This window comes from Chroicocephalus ridibundus, chromosome 4 (genome assembly GCF_963924245.1).
Source record: "Chroicocephalus ridibundus chromosome 4, bChrRid1.1, whole genome shotgun sequence".
Taxonomy (NCBI): Eukaryota; Metazoa; Chordata; class Aves; order Charadriiformes; family Laridae; genus Chroicocephalus; species Chroicocephalus ridibundus.
The window spans coordinates 2,786,155-2,806,725 of NC_086287.1; the positions used below are offsets into that span (position 1 = coordinate 2,786,155).

The 20,571-nt window shown below is 42.6% G+C and overlaps 1 protein-coding gene across 1 annotated transcript; it reads left to right on the plus strand.

Moving 5' to 3' along the window:
* The first annotated feature begins 1,797 nt into the window (after nucleotides 1–1,797).
* Nucleotides 1,798–12,760, plus strand: LOC134514414 (acyl-CoA (8-3)-desaturase-like). Its single transcript, XM_063332236.1, has 12 exons — nucleotides 1,798–2,074; nucleotides 3,974–4,084; nucleotides 4,533–4,730; nucleotides 5,762–5,863; nucleotides 6,055–6,183; nucleotides 8,094–8,151; nucleotides 8,577–8,653; nucleotides 9,145–9,242; nucleotides 9,598–9,694; nucleotides 10,892–10,971; nucleotides 11,167–11,292; nucleotides 11,641–12,760. The coding sequence occupies exons 1-12, from the start codon at nucleotides 1,856–1,858 to the stop codon at nucleotides 11,690–11,692; spliced, it is 1,347 nt and encodes a 448-aa protein (XP_063188306.1). The 5' UTR covers nucleotides 1,798–1,855; the 3' UTR covers nucleotides 11,693–12,760.
* The last annotated feature ends 7,811 nt before the right edge of the window (nucleotides 12,761–20,571 follow it).

Here is a 20,571-nt window from a genome sequence, read left to right on the forward strand (position 1 = left end):
CAGCTCCAGCTGAGTTTTTTTTCAGTCCTTCTCAGAACTGGGAGCTCATCACAACAACCCCTTTTCTTTGAATCACAGCATGGGATTCGCCTGTGAAACTCACTGTCACAGGAGATAGTTGAGACCTAGAACTTGTTAGGTTCCAGGCAGGGACTGGGCATTGTTGTAGACAATATTTGCGGTTATAAACATAATATATTTATAAACATAAATACAAAGTTTGGGATAAGGTGGAAATCATTCGGGATTTAACTCAGTATTGCATTATAAAGGGATAGGATGGAAACCTAATGAGGACGGACTATACCCTATCTGCCTACTGCTCGTACCTTCCTCAAAAGCACCCAAGGTGAGTAATTTTGCGTTAAAAAAAATAATAATACAAGATTGGGAGGATCCTAAATCTGAAGTCGGGCAATATTTCACATACGTGGGCTTAGTTTTTTCTGGGTCACCTGCAAAATTGGTGTGACTCCGTAGGAAATGTAGCATTGCCTTCTCCGTGCTGTTTAGTACAACTGAGAACTCTTACCTCTTTACTGCACAGCTGATCCTCTCTGAACATCAGAGATGTTTAGACTTTGGCTCTACAAGACTAATATTTAAGTGAGGTTAATTACGTAAACAGTGCCATTAAACATAGTTTTAGAAACTCCTGATCTGCAGCCAAACTTGGTGTTAACAGTAGTTGTTGTCGTTATTATTATTATAATTCTCAACACCAAAATCTTTTAATGACGGTTGTTGACTTACGAATGAACTGCTTGAACAATGAGATGACTGAATGATTGGAGTATACACAGGAAACTCTGAAAACAACTGTACGCAAAGTATTGCCAATGTGCAAGCTAAATTAGCTAGAGAGAAAGAATGTTTTCTTGACGTGTTCTTTCTTTACTCTCATCTGGTGCTATTTTGATCAACAATGCTTTTAGTTAAGATGGACACATGAATTTAGCTTGTCAGGGTCAACACAGAAAATTACAAAGACCAAGGCCAACCCGAAGTTTGGGTAGTGACGAGACCGTTAGAGATACCTCGTGGAGAGATTGCAGACCTTGGAGCACTCTGCTGTTTTCACTGTGCTAGCGTACAAGCTGGCCCGATGCCTCGAAGGCAGGAATTACAGCTGAATGAGAGAAGTTAGCAAACATATTTCATAGCAGCTTTCGGCTCTGCACACAAGCTCCCCTACAGCTTTGCCTTTTGGCGCCGCGTGGCATGCTGAAGCTCCACTGTATGGTAAATGCAGGACTTCCTGATATTAACGACCGATTAAAGGATTACAGGATGCTGACAGTCCTCCATTTTTCTAAGGAGGTTACTGAATATTTGCTGCAGAAGAGCTGCCCACAGCCTTGCTCGGGTTGCTCTGCTGGCTAACCCCCATATCGACTCAGCTGTATGGAAGCAAGTTGACAGCTTACCTTACCCGGTTCCTAACACTGTATGAAGGTGCTCACTTAACAGTCCTTTCTGTTATTTTGCCATCCCGTTTAACTGAATAACAGGTAATCTTCCTAAGCTTTTCTATTTGTGCATGTTTTTATTCAGTGAAGTATTCTACAGCTCTCATGAGTAATCAGACCTTCCAAAGGCAACTCAGAAACGACAAGAAGGAACAGGGCTTTTATTCAAGGGTGTGTCGGAGAGTCTGGTGTGAACGTGGAAGAGGAGGGAGCTACGGAAGGGTGTGTTTGGGCAAGGGGAGCCAACCAGCCCTGGAAGCACAGGGAGTGGCTCGGTGTGGGACTGTATAACGGGCAGGCGGAGATGGTTCACCCTCTGCCTGGACACAGTGCTGCAAAGCTTAGACTAGGGAATCTCAGAGCTGACTGTGCACCTACCAGCACAGATGGCTCCACAGACCGGCTCCACTGAAAAGAAGACGAGACCTGTTTCTGCCTTTCTACAGCTTTTCACTTGGGAAGAGATCAGAATCCACAACGGCCGTGGTCAAGGTCAGGAGCAATGGCTGGTGATTGACAGGAAGGTTTACGATGTCAGCAAGTTTTCCAAACACCACCCGGGAGGCAGCCGAGTTATTAGCCACTATGCTGGCCAAGACGCTACGGTAAGATGGAGGAGGGCAGTGGAGGAAGGTGGTTCCATTGTGAGGGCAGGATGGCTTGGTGGGACTCCAGTGGAGAGTGCTGGTGGTAGTCGGCACCGTGCTTGATCAGATAACGTGGTGGACATGTCTGTGCCATCTGTAACCCTTCTGGTTGCCTTCAGGGTCAGTTACCTGCTATGCAAAATGTAAAGCCGTGTTTTGGTTCCTCACACCCTGCTGTAAACAAAGCAATGCCCCTGCAGGTTGTCTTGCCACCGGGCATGATCAGGCAAGCTGTCTTCCAGATGCCTGGAAAGTGTCTTTCTTGCCGCAGCGTGGAAGGGAAGAGGGTAGGAAGCAAAGTGCTCGGTGCGTGTTTTTACTTTAAAGGCTGCTCTTTCAGCGTAACGTGGATGTGATCCGTGATAAGCAATTGATAATGAAAGATAGAGCAAGGGTAGAGAGAGATGATAAAAAAGGAGGAGGTAATATTCAAGCATAAAGTGATTTTGTGAGCAGTGAAGCAAGAGAAAGGGGTACTTAAGGAAGTGACGCTATTTTGTACAGGCAAGTGGAGGAGAAGAGAGTCTTGAGCAAAAAGGCTGTTTCAAAGGAATGGGGAAAAGAAAAAAAATATAGGAAAAGATGGCTGAGAAAGCAGCAGAATGACATTTGGCTGCAGAAGAGGAGGAAAAAATCTGCAAATAATGACGATTTGAAAATAGATTTTCCAAAGGTTCCTGCAGAATTCTTTGGGTTAGGTGATTTCTCAGAAAGATATTCTTGCTCGTTGACAGAAATAATAATTCCACGCAGATCTTGCAGGCTATTTGCTGAAAGTAGATCCTGTGTTTCTGAATAGTCAGAAATATGCACATTAGAAACACGACCGGGATTAGGGCATTAGCTTGTGATGCGGTAGACCCAGATTTAATTCTTGTCACGACAAGGCTTTTTGACTTCAAGGAAGTTGCTTAGCCTAATTCCTCAGGTTTCGGTTTGTAAAATGGGATAGCGCTTCCAGACTGATAGTCCTCTGTCCTCTTCCAGGGATTTAATCCTGACCAGAGGTGCACAGAATTTTTTTGTGTCATAATCACCCACATTGATTTCCAGAGCCAAAACCAGCAAGTCCCTGGCTGCTCGGACACTGAGGATTTTGTTGTATCTGCCCTTTCTGGAAGACAAAAGAGTATGGTCAGCCTCTGTACTTTTTTTTTTTCCCCCCCCGGAAAATTCACCGAGGACATGAGCTAAAGGAAAGTTTTAGTTTATCTGGAATTTCATCCTTTATTCCGTAGTTTATAGTTGATTTCAAAAACTGGTATTTCAAATGGTTCTTGGACAGACCCGTTTGTGTCACTAGTGTTTCCCAATGCCCCAAAACATCAATATCAGTCTCAAAACTTACAGGGAACTGTAAGAGATACCCAGTTAGTCCTGCTGTGTATGGAGCTTCGGTTTATATTTCCTATAGCCCTGGTGTAATAAAGACAGGATTTTAAAAACATCGTCTAAGCATGGCAAAGACACACCTCATCCATTGACGTGTTTTCCTGCTCCTGGGTCCCATCCATAGGGCAGGGCTGCTGGCTGGAGCCTTCTAGGGAAGGACTGTGCTGAAACAAGCAGATGAAAGAGCATGTTTCCCTCTGCAAAGAGTTTTTCATCAAACACTTTCATGTTTATTACCAGCCTCGCCCAGGCACCTTTATGAAATCTACTTTCTTGAAACTCCTCCAGCTTCCTTGGGCCAAGCTCCAGCTGATGGCGAAGGACTACAGGAGCAACCGAATGGACAAAAATCCAAAAATCTCTGGACAAAGGAAACTGGATTATGTATTATATCAAAGACCTGGAAAAAGTAGAGGCTCAGCGCTTGGTGTTCACTCACATACCCTTTTCTTGTGTGTTTCTCAGGATGCCTTCGTAGCATTTCACAATGATAAGTCCCTGGTGAAAAAATACTTGAAATCTCTGCTGATTGGGGAGTTGGCACCGGATCAACCCAGCTTTGAGTCTAATAAAAAAGTGAGTGTCCTAGAATCCAGCTGTGGGAATGGCTTGGGGTTCTAGCACGGGAGGAGAAGGAAAGTAAAAGCAGGAATGCTTTCTGAAGCAGCACGCCTGACACGGTGCCGTAGGCTGGGTGGTGGGGAGGCAGCTGACAGTAGTCACGCGTGGAAACATGCGCTGTCCCAGAATCACTAAATCCACACCTGGGTGTAAGGAATGAGCCCCAGAGCCCCAAATTCCGCTCGGTTCTTCCCACTGTGATGTCTCAGTTAACAGGGCCTGTCAGCAATTTGTTTTCCCCTGTCAAAGCAAAGCCAAGATCTGTTGATCTCGTGCGCATTTTCGCACAGAGATCCCTCTGATAGAACATCTCCACCAACTTCCATGGCTGCTTTGGGATTCCTGGGTCTGCTATGTTACATTTTCCAAGTAGACAGTGCATTAATACTCGTTTTACCCACAGAAATCACTTTTAGAGGATTTTCGTGAGCTGCGCTGCACTATTGAGAAGATGGGACTTCTGAGGCCAAATTACACCTTTTTCTTCCTGATTTTCCTTCACCTCCTGGTACTGGATGCTGCATCCTGGCTCGTGGTCTGGTACTTTGGGATATCCTTAGTGCCTTTCCTGGTTGGCATGGCATTCTTCACCATTGCTCAGGTAAGCCCCTGGCAGCTCTTTAACGCTGCGGACATGTTTGGTTCTTCCAGATGGAGAGGACTGATGAAATGTTCATATTCCAGTCGTTGCTTTACTGCCTCTTCTTAGGTGCTGTAATCTGGCTGAAGACAACAAGGACGTTCCACGTCACAATTTGTGTTGCCTCCAGCAGATCTCGTTCTGCTGATAAGCTGCTCACTGGGGTTGGTGGGGTGTTCTGGAACAGGCAGTTTCACAAGATGGGCTGAGCCGATCTAATCACTTACCCCAGCAAAAGAGGGAACATTTCATTCTCTCCCCCACTTTTGGCTCCTTGTTCCTTCTCTGTGATGCCTGGTGGCTCTGGTGTTTGTTGGGTCCTCTGTGAGCCAATTACACTCACTGGCCCCTCTGATGGATTAGTAAACTGAACCACAGAAGGGCACAACACATGTCAGGGTTGGTGTAGGGAAGGAGGGAATAGGACTTTGTGGCCCTTAGATGGGAGAAACTGGAGGGTGAGTGGAGGAAAAAAAGCAAGATTTTCTTAGTAGCGCTGAAACCTTAGGTTTGCTCAGACTGACGTGGAACAAGTGCAGAGTAACTCATTTTTTCAAATAATCCGTTCTATTTGCCTAATATCTGCCAAGGCAGATATTCCTCAAAGAGCGTTCTTGTATTTCCATGGGAATATGAAATGCAACAAAGCCGTGGATTTGGAAATTCCTACACTTTCTAGCTGGTTACTTGGAAGTTGTATATTTGCGATGGGAGCGGAAGACTCCCATGCTGTAACAGTCAAATTAATCGTAATGATGCTTCTCTGCTTTCGCTTTAGCTGCTACAATAAAATCAATATCTGGTATTGAGCAGCTTTAACGGACAGTAGCCTGGAAGGAAGTTCTCAGCACTGAGCATGTAAGCCAGCAGGTAGAGTTTCTTCCCCAAACCAGAAGGACAATGCACTCACATCATGAAGTGACAGTCTCCCAAGGCAAATTAATGCAATGCCACCGTCGTTCTGTTTCCTCAGTTACCCTTTTGTCTTCCAGATCCAGATGGGCTGGTTCCAACACGATCTGGGGCACTGCTCTGTCTTCAGGAAGCCGAAATGGAATCGACTTCTGCAGATCGTTGTGATAAATGTTCTGAAGGTAATTGCCTTATTGTGGGAATATTCTCTGGGGCAAACCTGGACTGAGCAACGAATGGGAGTGTCCCTACATGCAGGCAATATCGCCTTTGAGAGAAGTGTAGTGCAGACGCCAATAATAGATCAATAAATAGGGATATAATTGTTGATTTGGTTCAAGTTTGAATCCCCAGTCTTTAACTTTTCCGGCAGGGGTTACCTGCCAGCTGGTGGAATCACCTGCACAACCAGCACCATGCCAAACCCAACTGCTTCCGCAAAGACCCCGACCTCAACATGCACCCTCTCCTGTTCAGCTTGGGAAAGACACTCTCCGTGGAGGTGAGCGTGGGGACGGCTGGAGAAGCAAAGATTTCAAAGACAGGAAGCTGTAGAGTGAGGTATAACCATAACCCGGGTTGTGCCTTCCTCCAGAAACTCGTGATCATTTCCAAAGTGTTCCAAGGTTTGAGAGTCTCGTACCGACTGGTTATTATGATGCTCAGGCACCAGCTCCTGAGAAGCAAAGTCTTAAAATCAGTGTTTAAATTCGCTGTGTTGCTAGAAGAGCAGGGTAAGCACCTTGAAGGCAGGCCAAAGAATGAGTCAATCCGCTTGCATGAGTGTCAGATGCTCTTAGTGATCCTGTAGATACTGACTCAGATGTTCCCTCTGGGAACATCCCTCTCCTTTTGGCTGTGGGAGCTGTTTGGCAGCTAAATCCTTCGGGACCAGTATAGCTGCTATGCACAACACACAGGCGCAGCAAATTATTTCTTAATCACAAATGTTATGGCTTTCATAAAAATAAAAAAAAAAGCCAACACCATGAACTGACCCTCCCTGCATTCTCATGATTTCTGATATCATCAGGATAGGCAAGGTCTATTTTGCTTTTTCTTTCCCTGGCAATTCTGTTTACTCGTGGGGTGATGAAACAGCCTCTTTGGTAGATAACCGGCCTCTTGAAATAATGTCTTGCTCTCCTTTAGCTCGTAATAAGCAAAGAAATTACAGCTCTCCAAGGCACGTGGAAAATTCCAGCTCTGCTATCTCGGAAAGACTCCTGTAAAGAGCGTTTATGCAAAATACTTATTCATAGGAAACTGTTAGCTGCGCCCAGGAAGGATTTTGTCAGTGGTCTTCTGAAAGATCTCTCATGGCTATATATTAGCATGAGCATCTAGAGCGGGTTGGCTGCGCGAGATTGGGTTTGATGGAAGTAAAAGGTGTAGAAAAAGAGCTCTCATGTCTTCCTGCTTTTTAACAGAAAATGTCAGGCACACTGATGCCTGACTGATGCCTGGATGGGGAAAACGGATTTCAGAGATTTCATTTAGTCCAGTTCATTTGTTTTCTTTCAGTTTTGATCCAATGAAGAACTCTTTGAGGAATTAAATTTGTTTTTTCCTCTATAATAGGGGAGCTCTGGAAATAGTTTGCTTTTACTCCTTATCATTTTATACTTTGAAGAATCATAAGCACAAAATTTGCAGATGATGTTAAGAATCCTTTTGTGCCAATAGTGAAAAAATACACTGAGAAGCAATAAGCTTATGGTGCTTTTTGTAAATATTTCGTCCCTTTGCTGTTTCATGTCCTTGAAGGCAAAGTATTTGACAAAACAAAAAGGCAGATGTCTTTATAGGGTATTTACGACTTTGATCTTGCAGAAATTATTTTACAGTCATTTTAGGATAGTATCCAAATGCTTATGTCATTTCTGACCACTGGCTCAGCTATTAATCAAAAATCTGGGATGTCTGCACCCTATCTCACCTGATACAGAAATTCAGATGTAGTTTTCACATCAAAGACATCCCGCATTCATCACCCCGCAAGTTTCCTGTCTTAGTTTTCACGTTAATGACCTGTTCCTCCCTGAGCACTGATGGTGGAATTGGTTAGATCAGACTTTCATTACCACCACTAGAAACTTTTCCTACAAAATTCAAATGACTTGTGAGCATTTTCGTGATTTTTGAGCATTTCTGCATGAGTTTTGGAACTCTCTTTAAAAAAGTCTCTGTTTCTGACACTGGCATAGCGTTGATATCCACATACAGAGGCTCAAGTGAAGTCTGTCTCTCTCCATTGCTTTGGAACTTCAGCACCTGCTTTTCAAGAAGTGGAGTCAAATTAGAGAGATTAAGAGGTAGTTCTCGATTTGTTCATTAGCCAGGAATAAGAACTACCTTATGAAGGGTCTCGTGTCTCCAACTGGCCCATTACAATGTCTTTTCATTTTTCAGCTCGGAAAAAAGAAGAAAAAGTTCATGCCTTACAATTACCAGCATAAGTATTTCATCTGTGAGTATCCCGGCTTCCTTGCAGTGCTGTAGGAACTTCACTTAAAAATCATGACCGCGCCTCCTCCCCAGAACAAAGGTTTTTAAAGGTACTCCCATTGAAGTCGCAGCGTCAGGAAGCTTCCGTCACATTAAAGAAGGTTCACCTGAGGAGCGATTGCCCCTTGTGTCTCTGTGAGGATTATGTGATGTTAGGTACTAACTAGGGGTGCATCAAGTGTGAGGAAGAAAGGGATGGGGAAAGAAATGAAGAAGCGGTGGGATGAAAAGAGGAAGAGATTATGTGGACACATAGAAGTGTAAATGGAAGACGGCAATTTTTCTTCCACTGGAAAGAAGAGTCTTTCTTCTTACAGAGGAATATTCTCTAAGATTTATGACGCAGTTATGTTATAAATGTCTCTCTGTTTTCATTCTTCTCTTCAGTATTGGCCCCGCTTGCACTCGTACCCTTCTTCCAGCTGTCTATATTCTACTTTGCGATCAAGAGGAAAAAGTGGTTGGTAAGCACTCCTTGCACTGTCTAGAAGACTTTCAAAAAATGCTGCCACTCTGTGGCTGTGTTAACCCTCACCTCAGGTCATCGCGGGGTTTAACATAGAAAAGGCTGATTCTAGGCTTGCTGCGGTAGGAATGCAGTCAACGGGTTCAGGGAAAATTGTTTAGAAGAGGCTTTTAAGCCTCTTAGCAGCTGAGTAAAAGTTAACAGGAAACTGCCAGAGGTGGACAGAGTGTGATTACAGGGCTGTTTGCTGGTCTTTAGTTACTGGGTAAAGTAAGTGCCGTGGGAATATTCCAGGGATACACTCAACTTGGGGCAGAATGATGGTGTGGCGCTTGCTCTTGGTAAATAAGAGATAAATAAGATCAATAAGCAACAACGTCTTTTTACGCTGCAGTTCAAGTAAAGGGGAGAGGAGGGAGCGGAGGCAGTTCATCAACAAAGGCTTATTTACATCTTTTTTGTTGTTGTTCTGTTTTGTTTTGTTTACAGGACCTGTTACTGGTTGTGTCTTTCAACATCCGAGTCTGTCTCATGTATATTCCTTTAATGGGATTTAACAATTTCATGGTGTACTACTGGCTGTCCAGGTAACACACAGCACACCCAGAGTCCCCAGGACTAATATTCGTAAACAACATTGAGCTTCAATGGAAAGAAATTAAAACTAGTCATACTCACTACAATTTTCCCAGAAATAAATAATCAGACAAGAAGAAACAACATAACTTCAGGAGGGTGGTGGTGGCTGCTCAGGGACATCCGCAACTGCAAATTGAGTCGTTCTCAAAAGAAACTCCAGAAATTAGGAGGCAAAGGGATGGCATAGGAAATCCTGAACTACGTAAAAGTGCTCTTTTACTTAAAATGAGACTCAGGAAAGTGTCTCGGTGAGTTCGGATGGGATTAGAGATATGATAAGTGTTCCTGTGTTTATCTGCCCAGGTACCTGGAGAGCACCTGGTTCATTTGGGTGTCGCAGATGAATCACATTCCAATGGACATTGATTATGATAGGAACAAAGACTGGGTATCCACTCAGGTGAGAATCTCCTCTCTTCTGGAAGAGTGGGTCTGCAGTTCTGAATTATAGGACAATGACAACATTGTTCTTCTCTCAGCTTTATTTATTAATGTAAATAACTTATTTATTAATGCAAATAATTTGTTTATTAATGCTAATGAGGTTCGCCCTTGCTGTTTGTTTGTTAAATAGGCATGCATTTCTGTAGTAGTCAAAACATTTAAAACTTTAGTTGGAAAACAGGATATCTAAATTAAAAAAAAAAACAACAACTATTCTTTTACTGAAAGGTTTTAACACGTTTTTTCACAACAATTTCCCTTCATATTATGAAAAAGTACTGATGGAATAACAGTCAGTCTCCTTTTTAGGCCAACTAAAGAGAAGCAAAGTGGGACTGGATACTTCTATTTTTTACCCTACAGGATTACTGCAGATAAGATAAAGCTGACAAAATTTAGGTCTGATAAAAATGAATATGTAAATACAACTTTACTCACATCTATACTGCCTCCAGCAATATAATCCCACCTACTGCGTTCTAAGCATTTTTCCTTATATAAAGGGGAAAAAAACCCCAGCCTGGTATTCACCTGACCAAATCTGGATGTCTACATCTGAACACCTGCTACATTCATTGGGGAGAAAGAGCCGTTTCTAGAGCGTGATTCACCTTACTCTAAAGTAGACACCTAAATCAGGTCAGATGAATGGCACCGTAAAAAATTCTGACTTTCTCCATTGTTTCTAAAGCGATGAGCTCAGATGCAGATTTCAAACTAAAGGTGTCAAAATTAGGTGAGACGAAGCACGTGTACACAAATGTTTGCTCTCCTACTTTTGCATCTGACGCCACTTGGACTAGTTGGAGCAAGCCAGAAGAATGTCTTTTTTTTCTTTATTGGGCATCTTTTCCTTCCATCCAAGTGCAAGATGTGACGAGAACCTCTTAAAAGAATCGCAGCTGGGGTTGTGTGCATGCCCGTGAAGAAGCTTTTCTTCCTGAGCGAAGAGGTAGCTAAATTAACCTATTTCAACAACCTATTTCAATCTAGACTTTGTTGAATTCTTCAGGGCAATGATGGCTATAATCCCTGACACTAACTTGCCTTTCATGCTAGATTAGTGTGGGTAATGACTGCTGGAGTTCAATTACCAGACTTGCAGAAAAATAAAAGCTAAATCATGTATTTCTTTGGTCTTTTTTCCTCCCAGCTCCACGCAACATGCAATGTGAACCAATCTCTGTTCAATGACTGGTTCACTGGGCACTTGAACTTCCAAATCGAGCACCAGTGAGTATGACTTTGGGGAGAAGAGTGGGAATCATATGGGTCACTGAGAGAAAGGCCATGTAGTCTCACATGAAACCATCTCAGGAGACCCTTTGCTCTCCTTTTGGGGAAGGGCAAGGAAATCTTTTGCATGGAGGGAAGAGAGAGTGGTGCAAGCGAAATCTTACAATAACTCTCTCTCGTTCAATCCTGCAGCCTTTTCCCCACCATGCCTCGACACAACTACTGGAAGGCAGCTCCTCTGGTGAAAGCCCTGTGTGATAAGCACGGCATTGAGTATAAAAGCAAGACTTTGCTGACAGCCTTTGTAGATATTTTGCAGTAAGTATCAATTAACAAGATAGTTTTGCATTGCAGTAGCATGCAAGGGAGGGGTACAGGCAACCATTTCAAATCAATATCCATGAAGAGATCAAACCTAGAGTTTATTTAGGTTTTTCTAAAGGCACTGTCATTTTCAAAAATTTTCAAAGTTTCAAAGATTTTTTTTTCTCTTCCTTAAATCTTCTTAGTTCATTCCCAGTAGCCAAACTTTGCTATGAGATGTCCATGCAGTTTTTAAATCATTTTTTTCCATTTACTTCTTTTTACAGCTGAACTACAGTTTGCTTCCCGTGAAGTTGATTATTGTCTCCCCAATAAGCAATTTTTTACTTTCTGTTCCTGCAGTTCACTGAAGGATTCTGGGGAGCACTGGCTTGAAGCATATCTGCATGGATAGCAACTCTCAAAGGGAACCTCTTCACCAGACAATGGCTGCAAAGAGTCAGCACAGACCATCAGTGTGTGTGTGTGTCTTCTGGTATAGAAACTTGGGAGCTGGTCAAAGCTAATTTCAGTAAGAAAGTGTGGGAAAGTGGGTTAAAGATACATTTTTTTCTTGTTCCCAGCCACGAACCTCTATTTTTCCTGCTCTCAAACTCAGCATTTAGAGCCATGAGGAACTGGGCCTTCAAACTTGGGAGAAGCATCTCTTGAATCAGCTTGGTCAGATTACTTCATTGGAGGTGCCAGCTCATTGCTTATGGAAAAAGTTTGAAAGGAAATTCTTCATAGAGTCATAGAATCATAGAATTGTTTGGGTTGGAAGGGACCTTTGTGGATCATCTCATCCACCCCCCCCTGCCCCGGACAGGGACACCTCCCACCAGCCCACGTTGCTCCAAGCCCCATCCAACCTGGCCTTGAACCCCTCCTGGGATGGGGCAGCCACAGCTTCTCTGGGCAACCTGGGCCAGGGGCTCACCACCCTCACAGCAAACAATTTCTTCCGAATATCTAATCTAAATCTGCTTTATTTCAGTTTAAAACTGTTACCCCTCATCCTATCGCTACAAGCCATTGTAAAAAGTCTCTCTCCATCTTTCTTACAAGCCCTCTTTCAGTATTGAAAGGCCACAATAAGGTCTCCTTCTTGTGGAGTGGTTTTTGGCGCAGTGGATCAGTGAAAATGGGATAGGACAGAGCAAACTGCAGGAAATCTGGACACATGAGGTCAAGGGATATCTTTAAGGGATTTTCTAGATAGTTTGTAATGGGAAATAAGTTGAAAATTTACGTGTAAGAGCGAAGACCATGTGGAAGAAAAGTGGTTCTTCTCCTCTGCTGCTTGCATCCAGAACTCCACGCCCCAGCTTTCAGTGGAAAAAACACCCAAAGAAGGAAAACATGAAAAATCTTAAAATGAGATACCACCAGGAACAACATGACCCATCCGCAACCCACTGACGAGCAACTTACATGTATTACAAGCTACAGACAACAGCCTTCTTCTAGGTAACAAATGACATCAAGCCCAACACACAAAAGCAGGAGGAGTTTGGACTATTCATTTTTTTGCCTTTGTTTTTAAGAACATCTCCACTTATCTTTTTATTTATATTTTTTGTGTGTATGTGCAGGTACTAATAACACTGTTCTGCTTATTTCCTAATAATAGCTGACAGATGTCATTGAAAAGGATTGTGATTAAAAAAGCAGTTATTCAAAAACTGCTTTGAATGTAATTTGAAAATCCCGTCTAACTAGTACCCAGACCAATTCTGTGTTCCCAAATCCAAGGTCGGTTAGAATGGTGAGATCCACAATTATATGTCACAGTAGTAACATTTTATAAGTGTTTAAGTGATAGTACTGTCATAAAATGAATGCAGGGATTTCATTCCATGCTCTATTTTGTAATATACGAAGACATTTTTAAATTGATGTCTTGGTGAAGGTAATATAAGTATTAAGGATTCCTATATTTTTTTACCGGTGAGACTTGAAAGCTGTGCTGACTGCATCCTGAGTCCCACGGAAATCCTTTAAATACAAGACTGACACAAAACGGTACTTTCTGGTATCAGTATCATGAACCAAACTGATTATTTGTTGCGCTTAGTTAGCCTTCTACTCATTTGAGCGTAGTAATTTATTGAGTCTGTCTTTTTGAAACCTCATTTTAATTAAAACGTTTCCGTCTCTTTAATCGATTCAACAGTCTGCTCTGTGTGAATATTAATTTGTTTCTTTATGTGTTTCATGAAGGTTATTAACAACTAAGCTGATTTACCTTTGTCAAACTTCAAGGGGTCAGGGTAACACCTGGGGAGAAGTTGGCACGCCACTTCGTTTCGCACTTGCACTAATGCTGAGGTCTCTAATAGCCTGATCTTAATGAGTATTAAGTGGAAATTGCCCCATCTGTAACACTGGTGGAGGAGGAGAATAAAATGTGCTCAGCGAAAGCTTGTCCAAAAGAAAGCGTGCATGGTAGAGACTAAGACTGAAATACAGGTTTTGTGCTTAAACAGGCTTCTGGAGACTGTCATCGTATTCATCGTGTTTTCCTGTAATGTTTCCTGAAAGACGGTATATGCAATCTGGAATATCTGGCAGAAACAAGGAAATTAGGGAGAATCCTGCTTGCTTCAGGACTTTATACTGAGATTCTGCTAGAAGAGTGTTTTCTCATACAGGTAGACCAAAAGAGCAAAAGCAACGTGGCGCAGCCACCGGCAGTGCTTGGGAATCGAATTCTGCTCCTGTAGATATAGTGTGTCCTGCAGGGTAACGTAGCATGTTTGTTATTATGCAGCAATCCTATGCCCAGCTTCTTGCAGTAATTCAGTGTTTAATTCTAATTGAAATAATGAGAACTAAACCCCTCGATGTTGTCCAGCTTGTACACCCAACCGTAGTTGCATCCTCAAAGTTCCTTTGCCTTAATTCAGGGATTTAATGTAACTTTAAGTTCGTGATTAGTCAGCCTGTCGAACAAAAATGATTGTGTCGAGGCATTGCCTTTCTGAATGGTCAAAATTTCAAAGAAACCAGAGACTTTTGAGAAAAAATATAATCAAAAGCCCGACCTCTACTGAAATCCAGTTTTGAAGAGAAATCAAACCAAAACCAGTCTCCTGCGTCCGACATTTCAGTAACATCACAGATAAGAGGGAACGTAAGAATGTGCAAATAAGGTTGAAGATCTAGGTCATATGTCTGGAATTCTTTCTGGTTTTAAGTGACCGGAGTGAAATGCAATATTCCAGAGGATTCTTAGAACTGGTATGTAAAGAGAACTAAACCACTTATACTCCTTCTTTTCCTATTCCAAATGCCAAGTCACTTCTTCAAGCCACTGTTCCCTTCACCTCTTCTTCTAGCTGACTGCTTCTTCTTCTTCCGACTGCTCAGGGTCACTTCTCACAATAAGCTTCTCTCTCAAATTGGTAATGGACACTCTGAGTCCCTCTCTCTCCCTCCACCACCAATCACTTCACATTCTTGATGATGTTAAGGCTTTTTTAATAAGAAATATAGACCATCTTTTATAGTAAAAGGAGGAAGAATGTCATAAATCTGGTATTTCTTCTTCCACCTACTTTCTTGTTCTCATATTACACAACTCTAGTATTTTCCTTTCACTTCTCAGCTCTTATAGAATCATAGAACCATAGGGTTGGCAGGGCCCTCTGGAGATCATCCCCTCCAACCCCCTGCCAGAGCAGGGTCACCCAGAGCAGGTGGCACAGGAACGCCTCCAGGCGGGTTTGAATGTCTCCAGAGACGGAGACTCCCCCACCTCTCTGGGCAGCCTGTGCCAGGGCTCTGCCACCCTCAAAGGAAAGAAGTTCCTCCTCATGTTTAGGTGGAACTTCCTATGGTCAAGTTTGTGCCCATTACCTCTTCTCTCGCCCTCCTCTTGGATAATTTTATTCAATGCCTCTTTTAACTCATTTCCAAATGGGTTTCTATCAACCTTTTTCCCACCTTCAACCTGTGGATATTTCCTGTTTCCTCATGATTAGACAGACTCAAGGCTTTCTACCCTGTAGGTTCTCTGAACGATTGGAAGGACGCTGACTTGGTGGCAGTTTGTATGGATAAGTAACATCAATGAACCTGCAGCAAATATACTCACACAGACCAAAATAGAGTAGGAAGCTTTGGGGACAAGGATAAGCTTAGCTTAACAAAGCTTCTTTCATGATGAAGGGAGACATATGTGGTTATATCCCCCCTCCTAAATTTGTGTCTTTGCTTTTGTTCTTCACTCAGGCTCTAGATTTAGGGATGCAATTGGCTAAGATGGTTCGGGTGGAAGCTGACTGGAAGAATTTAGAAATGGAAAGAACAACTCCCTTTTCTACTGATGTCTTGCTCTGTGTGGCAGGACCTGGGCTTAGCCCCTGCCCCCTCTCCTCCCACCAAAGGATAAAATGATTCCCCTGTAAGACTTGCTCCCTGATTCCTCTTGCCACTCACCCCTGCAAAAAAGTTGCTAGAGCTCTGCAGCGTTATTGCATACGCTCTTAAATAATCGATTGGCGGCCAACTCGTTTGTTGCTTGATGTGAAGGAATTTACAATGTGTGTATATGTATATAATGTATATCAATTAAGAGATGGTCAATCAAAAATAGAGACGATACCTACAATGAAGTCTGATGACATAAGTGACTATATTTCACCTAAAATGCCTTTTCTTCAGGTGTTGCCTACAGCTGGCTCAGTAGGTGTGTTCTGCTCTTGCTCTAAAGCTCTTTAAATGCTGAGCTGTGCTCCTGTGCATGTACAGAACTGCCTCGGTCTGAGCAATTTTCATCTTATCACCCACCTAAGGGTGGGGCATATTCGATTTTCCTGTCTGCCATATCCCCTGAAGGGTCCGATCCCATAGGCATGCTCGGAACACGCTTGACATATTGGCAGGACTGTGCTTTTCAGAGAACGTTTATGTTTGTTTTCTTTCTAAAATGGGGCTGGAAGAGGTGATCCTCCACTTTTTCATAGGAGGGCGGTTATGCAGTTGTTATGGCAGTGTAATCGCCTAGGTTCCATTCTCTCCCTAGCAAAAGTGTTTCAAAGCTATAACGCCCACCTCTCGCCCACGTACGGACCGGGTGGTGACACGTTCTCCTCTCCTTGGAAGGTGTACCAGAATGCAATGAATAATTCAAGACTGGCAGAGCTGGCCTCTCACTTATGGCATTTCTTGTCTGGTTCCCAGAATATTTCTTGGGCAGGAACTCGAGCCCCATTTTAGATGCTTTCTACGCCCTCGATTCAATGGCTACTGCTACTTGCAAGAGCAATTTCCATCCTTTGTAACTGCATTGATAAGAGCAATAAGGTATCTTAGCCAGCCTGGGCCCTTAAGTTGTACTACCAGGCCTATCCTTGCTCAAACTCCACAAGGGACTAGAAAATGCTGTGCCAGGACTGAGTCGGTTGTGCAAATGTTGTTTTTCGGTATCCTTTTTGACGAAATTGCTATCAAGGGACACGGCCCGTGCACACACCGCCGTCTGAGGAGCACCCTGATGGGTCTCTGGTAGCAGGAAGTAGTAATTTAAAATCAAGATAGTGCTTCTCCTGTCCCCCCTTCCGCACTCATTACTGCCACCTAGAATAAAAGAGCAACGTGCTTTGAACACTAGAGGATGAATAGTTGTGTGCAGAAGTTCAGGACAAACTCGGAGTGAGAACTGGAGAGATTACTGGAGAGCCTACAGAAGCTTGTGCAATATGAAGTGGTAGCTTTTATAATGCTGTTGTAAGAGCTAGTTGGGAACATCTGTTATGGTATGTGATGTCTTCTGTTACACAAGTTAGACTTTGCAAGTACAAGTTGGAATCTGAATGGAGCCAACGTGCTAATTCCTTGGTTCTCAACGATGTGTTTAGTGTTGAACTTGCCAACTTTGCCTTGCAGCATCTTCAAGAGCCAGTAACGGGCCCTTTAATGAACTGTTGAGTTCAAGTGGCCACCTGGACATGGGGAAATAAAGTGGGGAAGAGGCCAGCGTGGTGAGTCTACATTAACATGATACGTCATGCGACGTAGGCATTGCTTTAGGACTGTATTGAAAATATATATTGTGGTGTTGCCAAATGCGTTTCCATGAGAATAGTGTAATCTCTGAGCTTAATGTATGTAACTACAATAAGAACTAAAGATAAAGTCAGATATGCTTTCTTTAAGAGCTGTAAGTGTGGGTAGCTTTTATTTCCTCAACACTTTAATGTGAACTTAGGAAATTATCTAAACAGCGATAAAATGTAAATAGCTTTTACAAATGAAAACCTACTTTCACCACTGGGATTTTGCACGTTGAAGAAAGCAAGAAATATTGCCAAAACGAAGGCAAAAAAAGAGGCATTACTTGCTTTTCAGAAGGTGCCAGTATGCTTGAATTCTCTATTTTTCATACCAAGAAACACTCAGCTTGCAAAACCCTGTTCGGGAGGGAGAAATAATCAGAGATGATCTTCCCTCATGACTGAACGGAAAAGGCTACTGACTTACAGCAGCATTTGGCTCTTTATAAAGTCCAACCCCAGCCGCCTCTGCTCCAGAGTGGTTTTATTTGAGAAACCAAGGAGTATTATTAAGAGGATAAGGTGATGGAAAGACACATTCTTTCATAATTCAGTCAGTAGTCCTGTAATAACTACAGTATAATAGAGTAATAACTACAACACAGGTAAAGGCCGGCAGCTTGATAAGAAATCATCAAGCAATTCCTAACAAGTAAGAGTTTGTTTTTAGCTTCAGGTTGATTAGCAGAACATCTCTAACTGGTAGCGAGCCTAATGAACTTCTGCTGCTTCTAGTTAGACACAGATCAATGTTTCTCAGTGTAATTATCTTCTCCTCCACGGACGGGAGGTTTCCATTGTGGCAGTTTTATATGAGAATCTGAATTATGTCACTATGCTTCAAGTATTCTTTATTGACGAGCTGTGAAGATGTTCCGCATTTGGACCCTTGGTCACTTAAGGGTACTTATAGCTTATCAGAAAGATGGTATGCTGGTTATGGCTGAGGATACATCAGGAAAAACAAGAATCAAGTGAAATAATCTTCACTGATTTTACTGGCCACTAAACTGAATCTGGTACATATGCTCTGAAAAAAGCATTCTCCCCTGAAGGACCCACATTCCTTCTTGGAAGTAACAATTAACACTTGAAACTACATATACGTGTATGCAAAAATACATATTTTTGGGATCATTTATGTTCCTAGGGGATAGAATCATAGAATCGCCTAGGTTGGAAGGGACCTTTCAGATCATCTAGTCCAACCGTCACCCTAACTCTGACAAACCAACACTAAACCATATCTCTGAGCCCTGTGCCCACCCGATCTAGACATCTCCCTGTTGACTGCCCTATCCTTAAATATATTTACCACCGAAGTAATACTTACCCTATCCGTATATTTTATCGGGGGGGGGGGGGTGGTGGTGGTTATACTTAGCATAAGCAAATATGCTTACATTTGAGGTTTTGTTTTTGTGATATGTTGAAACATTGGAAAATGTTTCCGATATGTTCGAAAAATTCTAGTGGAAACTAGCACGGTGATCCATACTATCTTTTTGTGCCAATTAATCAAGTTTGTTGATTCAAGGGTGTTGAAACAAGGGTGTCCACTAGAGCTCTTATTCTGGTCTAGGATGGGTTAGAAGCGATTCAGTCTATATGTATTATGGAAATCAAAATAAGGGCTATTTTTTAGAGCACTATTCCTTTCCTTTTTTTTAGGTTTTGGGGGTTTTTTTTGTGTGTGTTTTTTTATTGCATATAATACCTCTAGAGTCCACAGCATCAGACTGCAGTGGGAATTAATCTGAGATTTGCTTTATAAGCCTGGTTTCCTGTGGCGGCCATCGCCATGGTGACTGCTGGTCGTTGGGTTCTCTCACACGTAGGGTCGTGTTTGCTGGTCTGTATCAAACTTGACAGGAGAACAGCAGCATCAGCAATTGCTGCCTTAAAAAACGTGTGAGAAGTGTCAATTGAGCACAAAAGAGATGTGTAAATCCTTGCGTAAGGAAGAGCAGCAATAGGAACTTTGTTTCGTACATCTTGTAGTATCAGAGGGTCGCTCAGATTGATTCCCTAAGTGCCCATCTGCAACAGCAACTTCACTCTGCTTTGGTTTAAGCGTCATCTCGTGCAAAAAATGTTCTATATTTTAGAATTGCCTATTTATCACTGAACAATTCTTGTGCCAAAAAAAATAGTGTGCTGATACAGTTTTATATCAGCATAGTATGGAGGACATTGAGTAAGAGCAAGCTAATTATGCAAATAAAGCCTATATGCTCTGCAAGAATTGCCGCATACAGAAATCTGCAGGACCTTAATTTTCACTCTGACTCATAATTCTGTTTTTGTGAGCGGACCTGTGCATGGCAGTTGCAAACCATTCGGTATGTAACTGGGGTTTGCTTACATGGGCATTTCTACCCCTTTGCAACCTCTTACATTCCCGTGTCACACAGACTGGTTAAAGCTTCAATTACCTGTGTCTCTGGGGCTACCTGGAACAACAAATAGGTGTGAGGTGCCATAAAAGAGACCATGTTAGATCAGAGCAATATTCCAGACAGCCCAGTGTCCAAAAGGGGGATGCCTGAAGAAGGATATAAAACCAGATTCAACAGGGATTAATTGCAATGTCTATTTTATTATCATATATGCACTGAATATGCAGTGACTTATCCGGGGTGGGAAGGAGAATAATAGCAGCTCTGGCCACTGAGACTGTTGCTGGCAGGGATTTAAAGGGCAGCTCTTCTCTGGAATTACTCATTCGATTCCCACTGACCTACTAGGAACCTTTGAGATCCCACCCTCGTGCTAGATGTCCCAAGTATTCGTCTAACCTCCTTCTGTCCCTCTTGAATTACGAAATTGCCTAAGAGACTTTGGCCTGTTGCAATAGAAGTGGATTTACCAGGCTGCGGCTCCTCGTGAAGCTGAAAAAGGATTCGACTTAATTTTTTTAATATTTGTTGAAGTGGGCAGTAGAGCTACACACCTTGAGAAACAAATGCACACTAATAATATATATGAAAAAATCATCACCGTTTTGTTTCCATGGGATTTTTCCTTCCCTTGTATTTGGAGAATGCACACTCTTAGCTATAACTCGCTGCAGGAGCTTATCTAGAACAGGTAGGAGCTTACCTACTAGGAGCTTTCCTAAAAATAGAGCGCTATGCCATTAAAAAAGTGATTTCGGACTAAGATTCCCTGTATTATTCCTGTTATGTCAGGGTGATCAGAGTCAACCCCTTTTGGAATGTTGTATCTTGCTTTC

What these genes read in the sequence shown, in the direction of transcription:
- LOC134514414 (XM_063332236.1), top strand. Translation starts at nt 1,856, where the DNA reads ATGGCTCCACAGACCGGCTCCACTGAAAAGAAGACGAGACCTGTTTCT. An exon ending in CCAGCATAAGTATTTCATCT is followed by an intron (nt 8,152 to 8,576) that starts GTGAGTATCCCG and finishes TCTTCTCTTCAG; the next exon opens with TATTGGCCCCGCTTGCACTC. An exon ending in AACTTCCAAATCGAGCACCA is followed by an intron (nt 10,972 to 11,166) that starts GTGAGTATGACT and finishes TCAATCCTGCAG; the next exon opens with CCTTTTCCCCACCATGCCTC.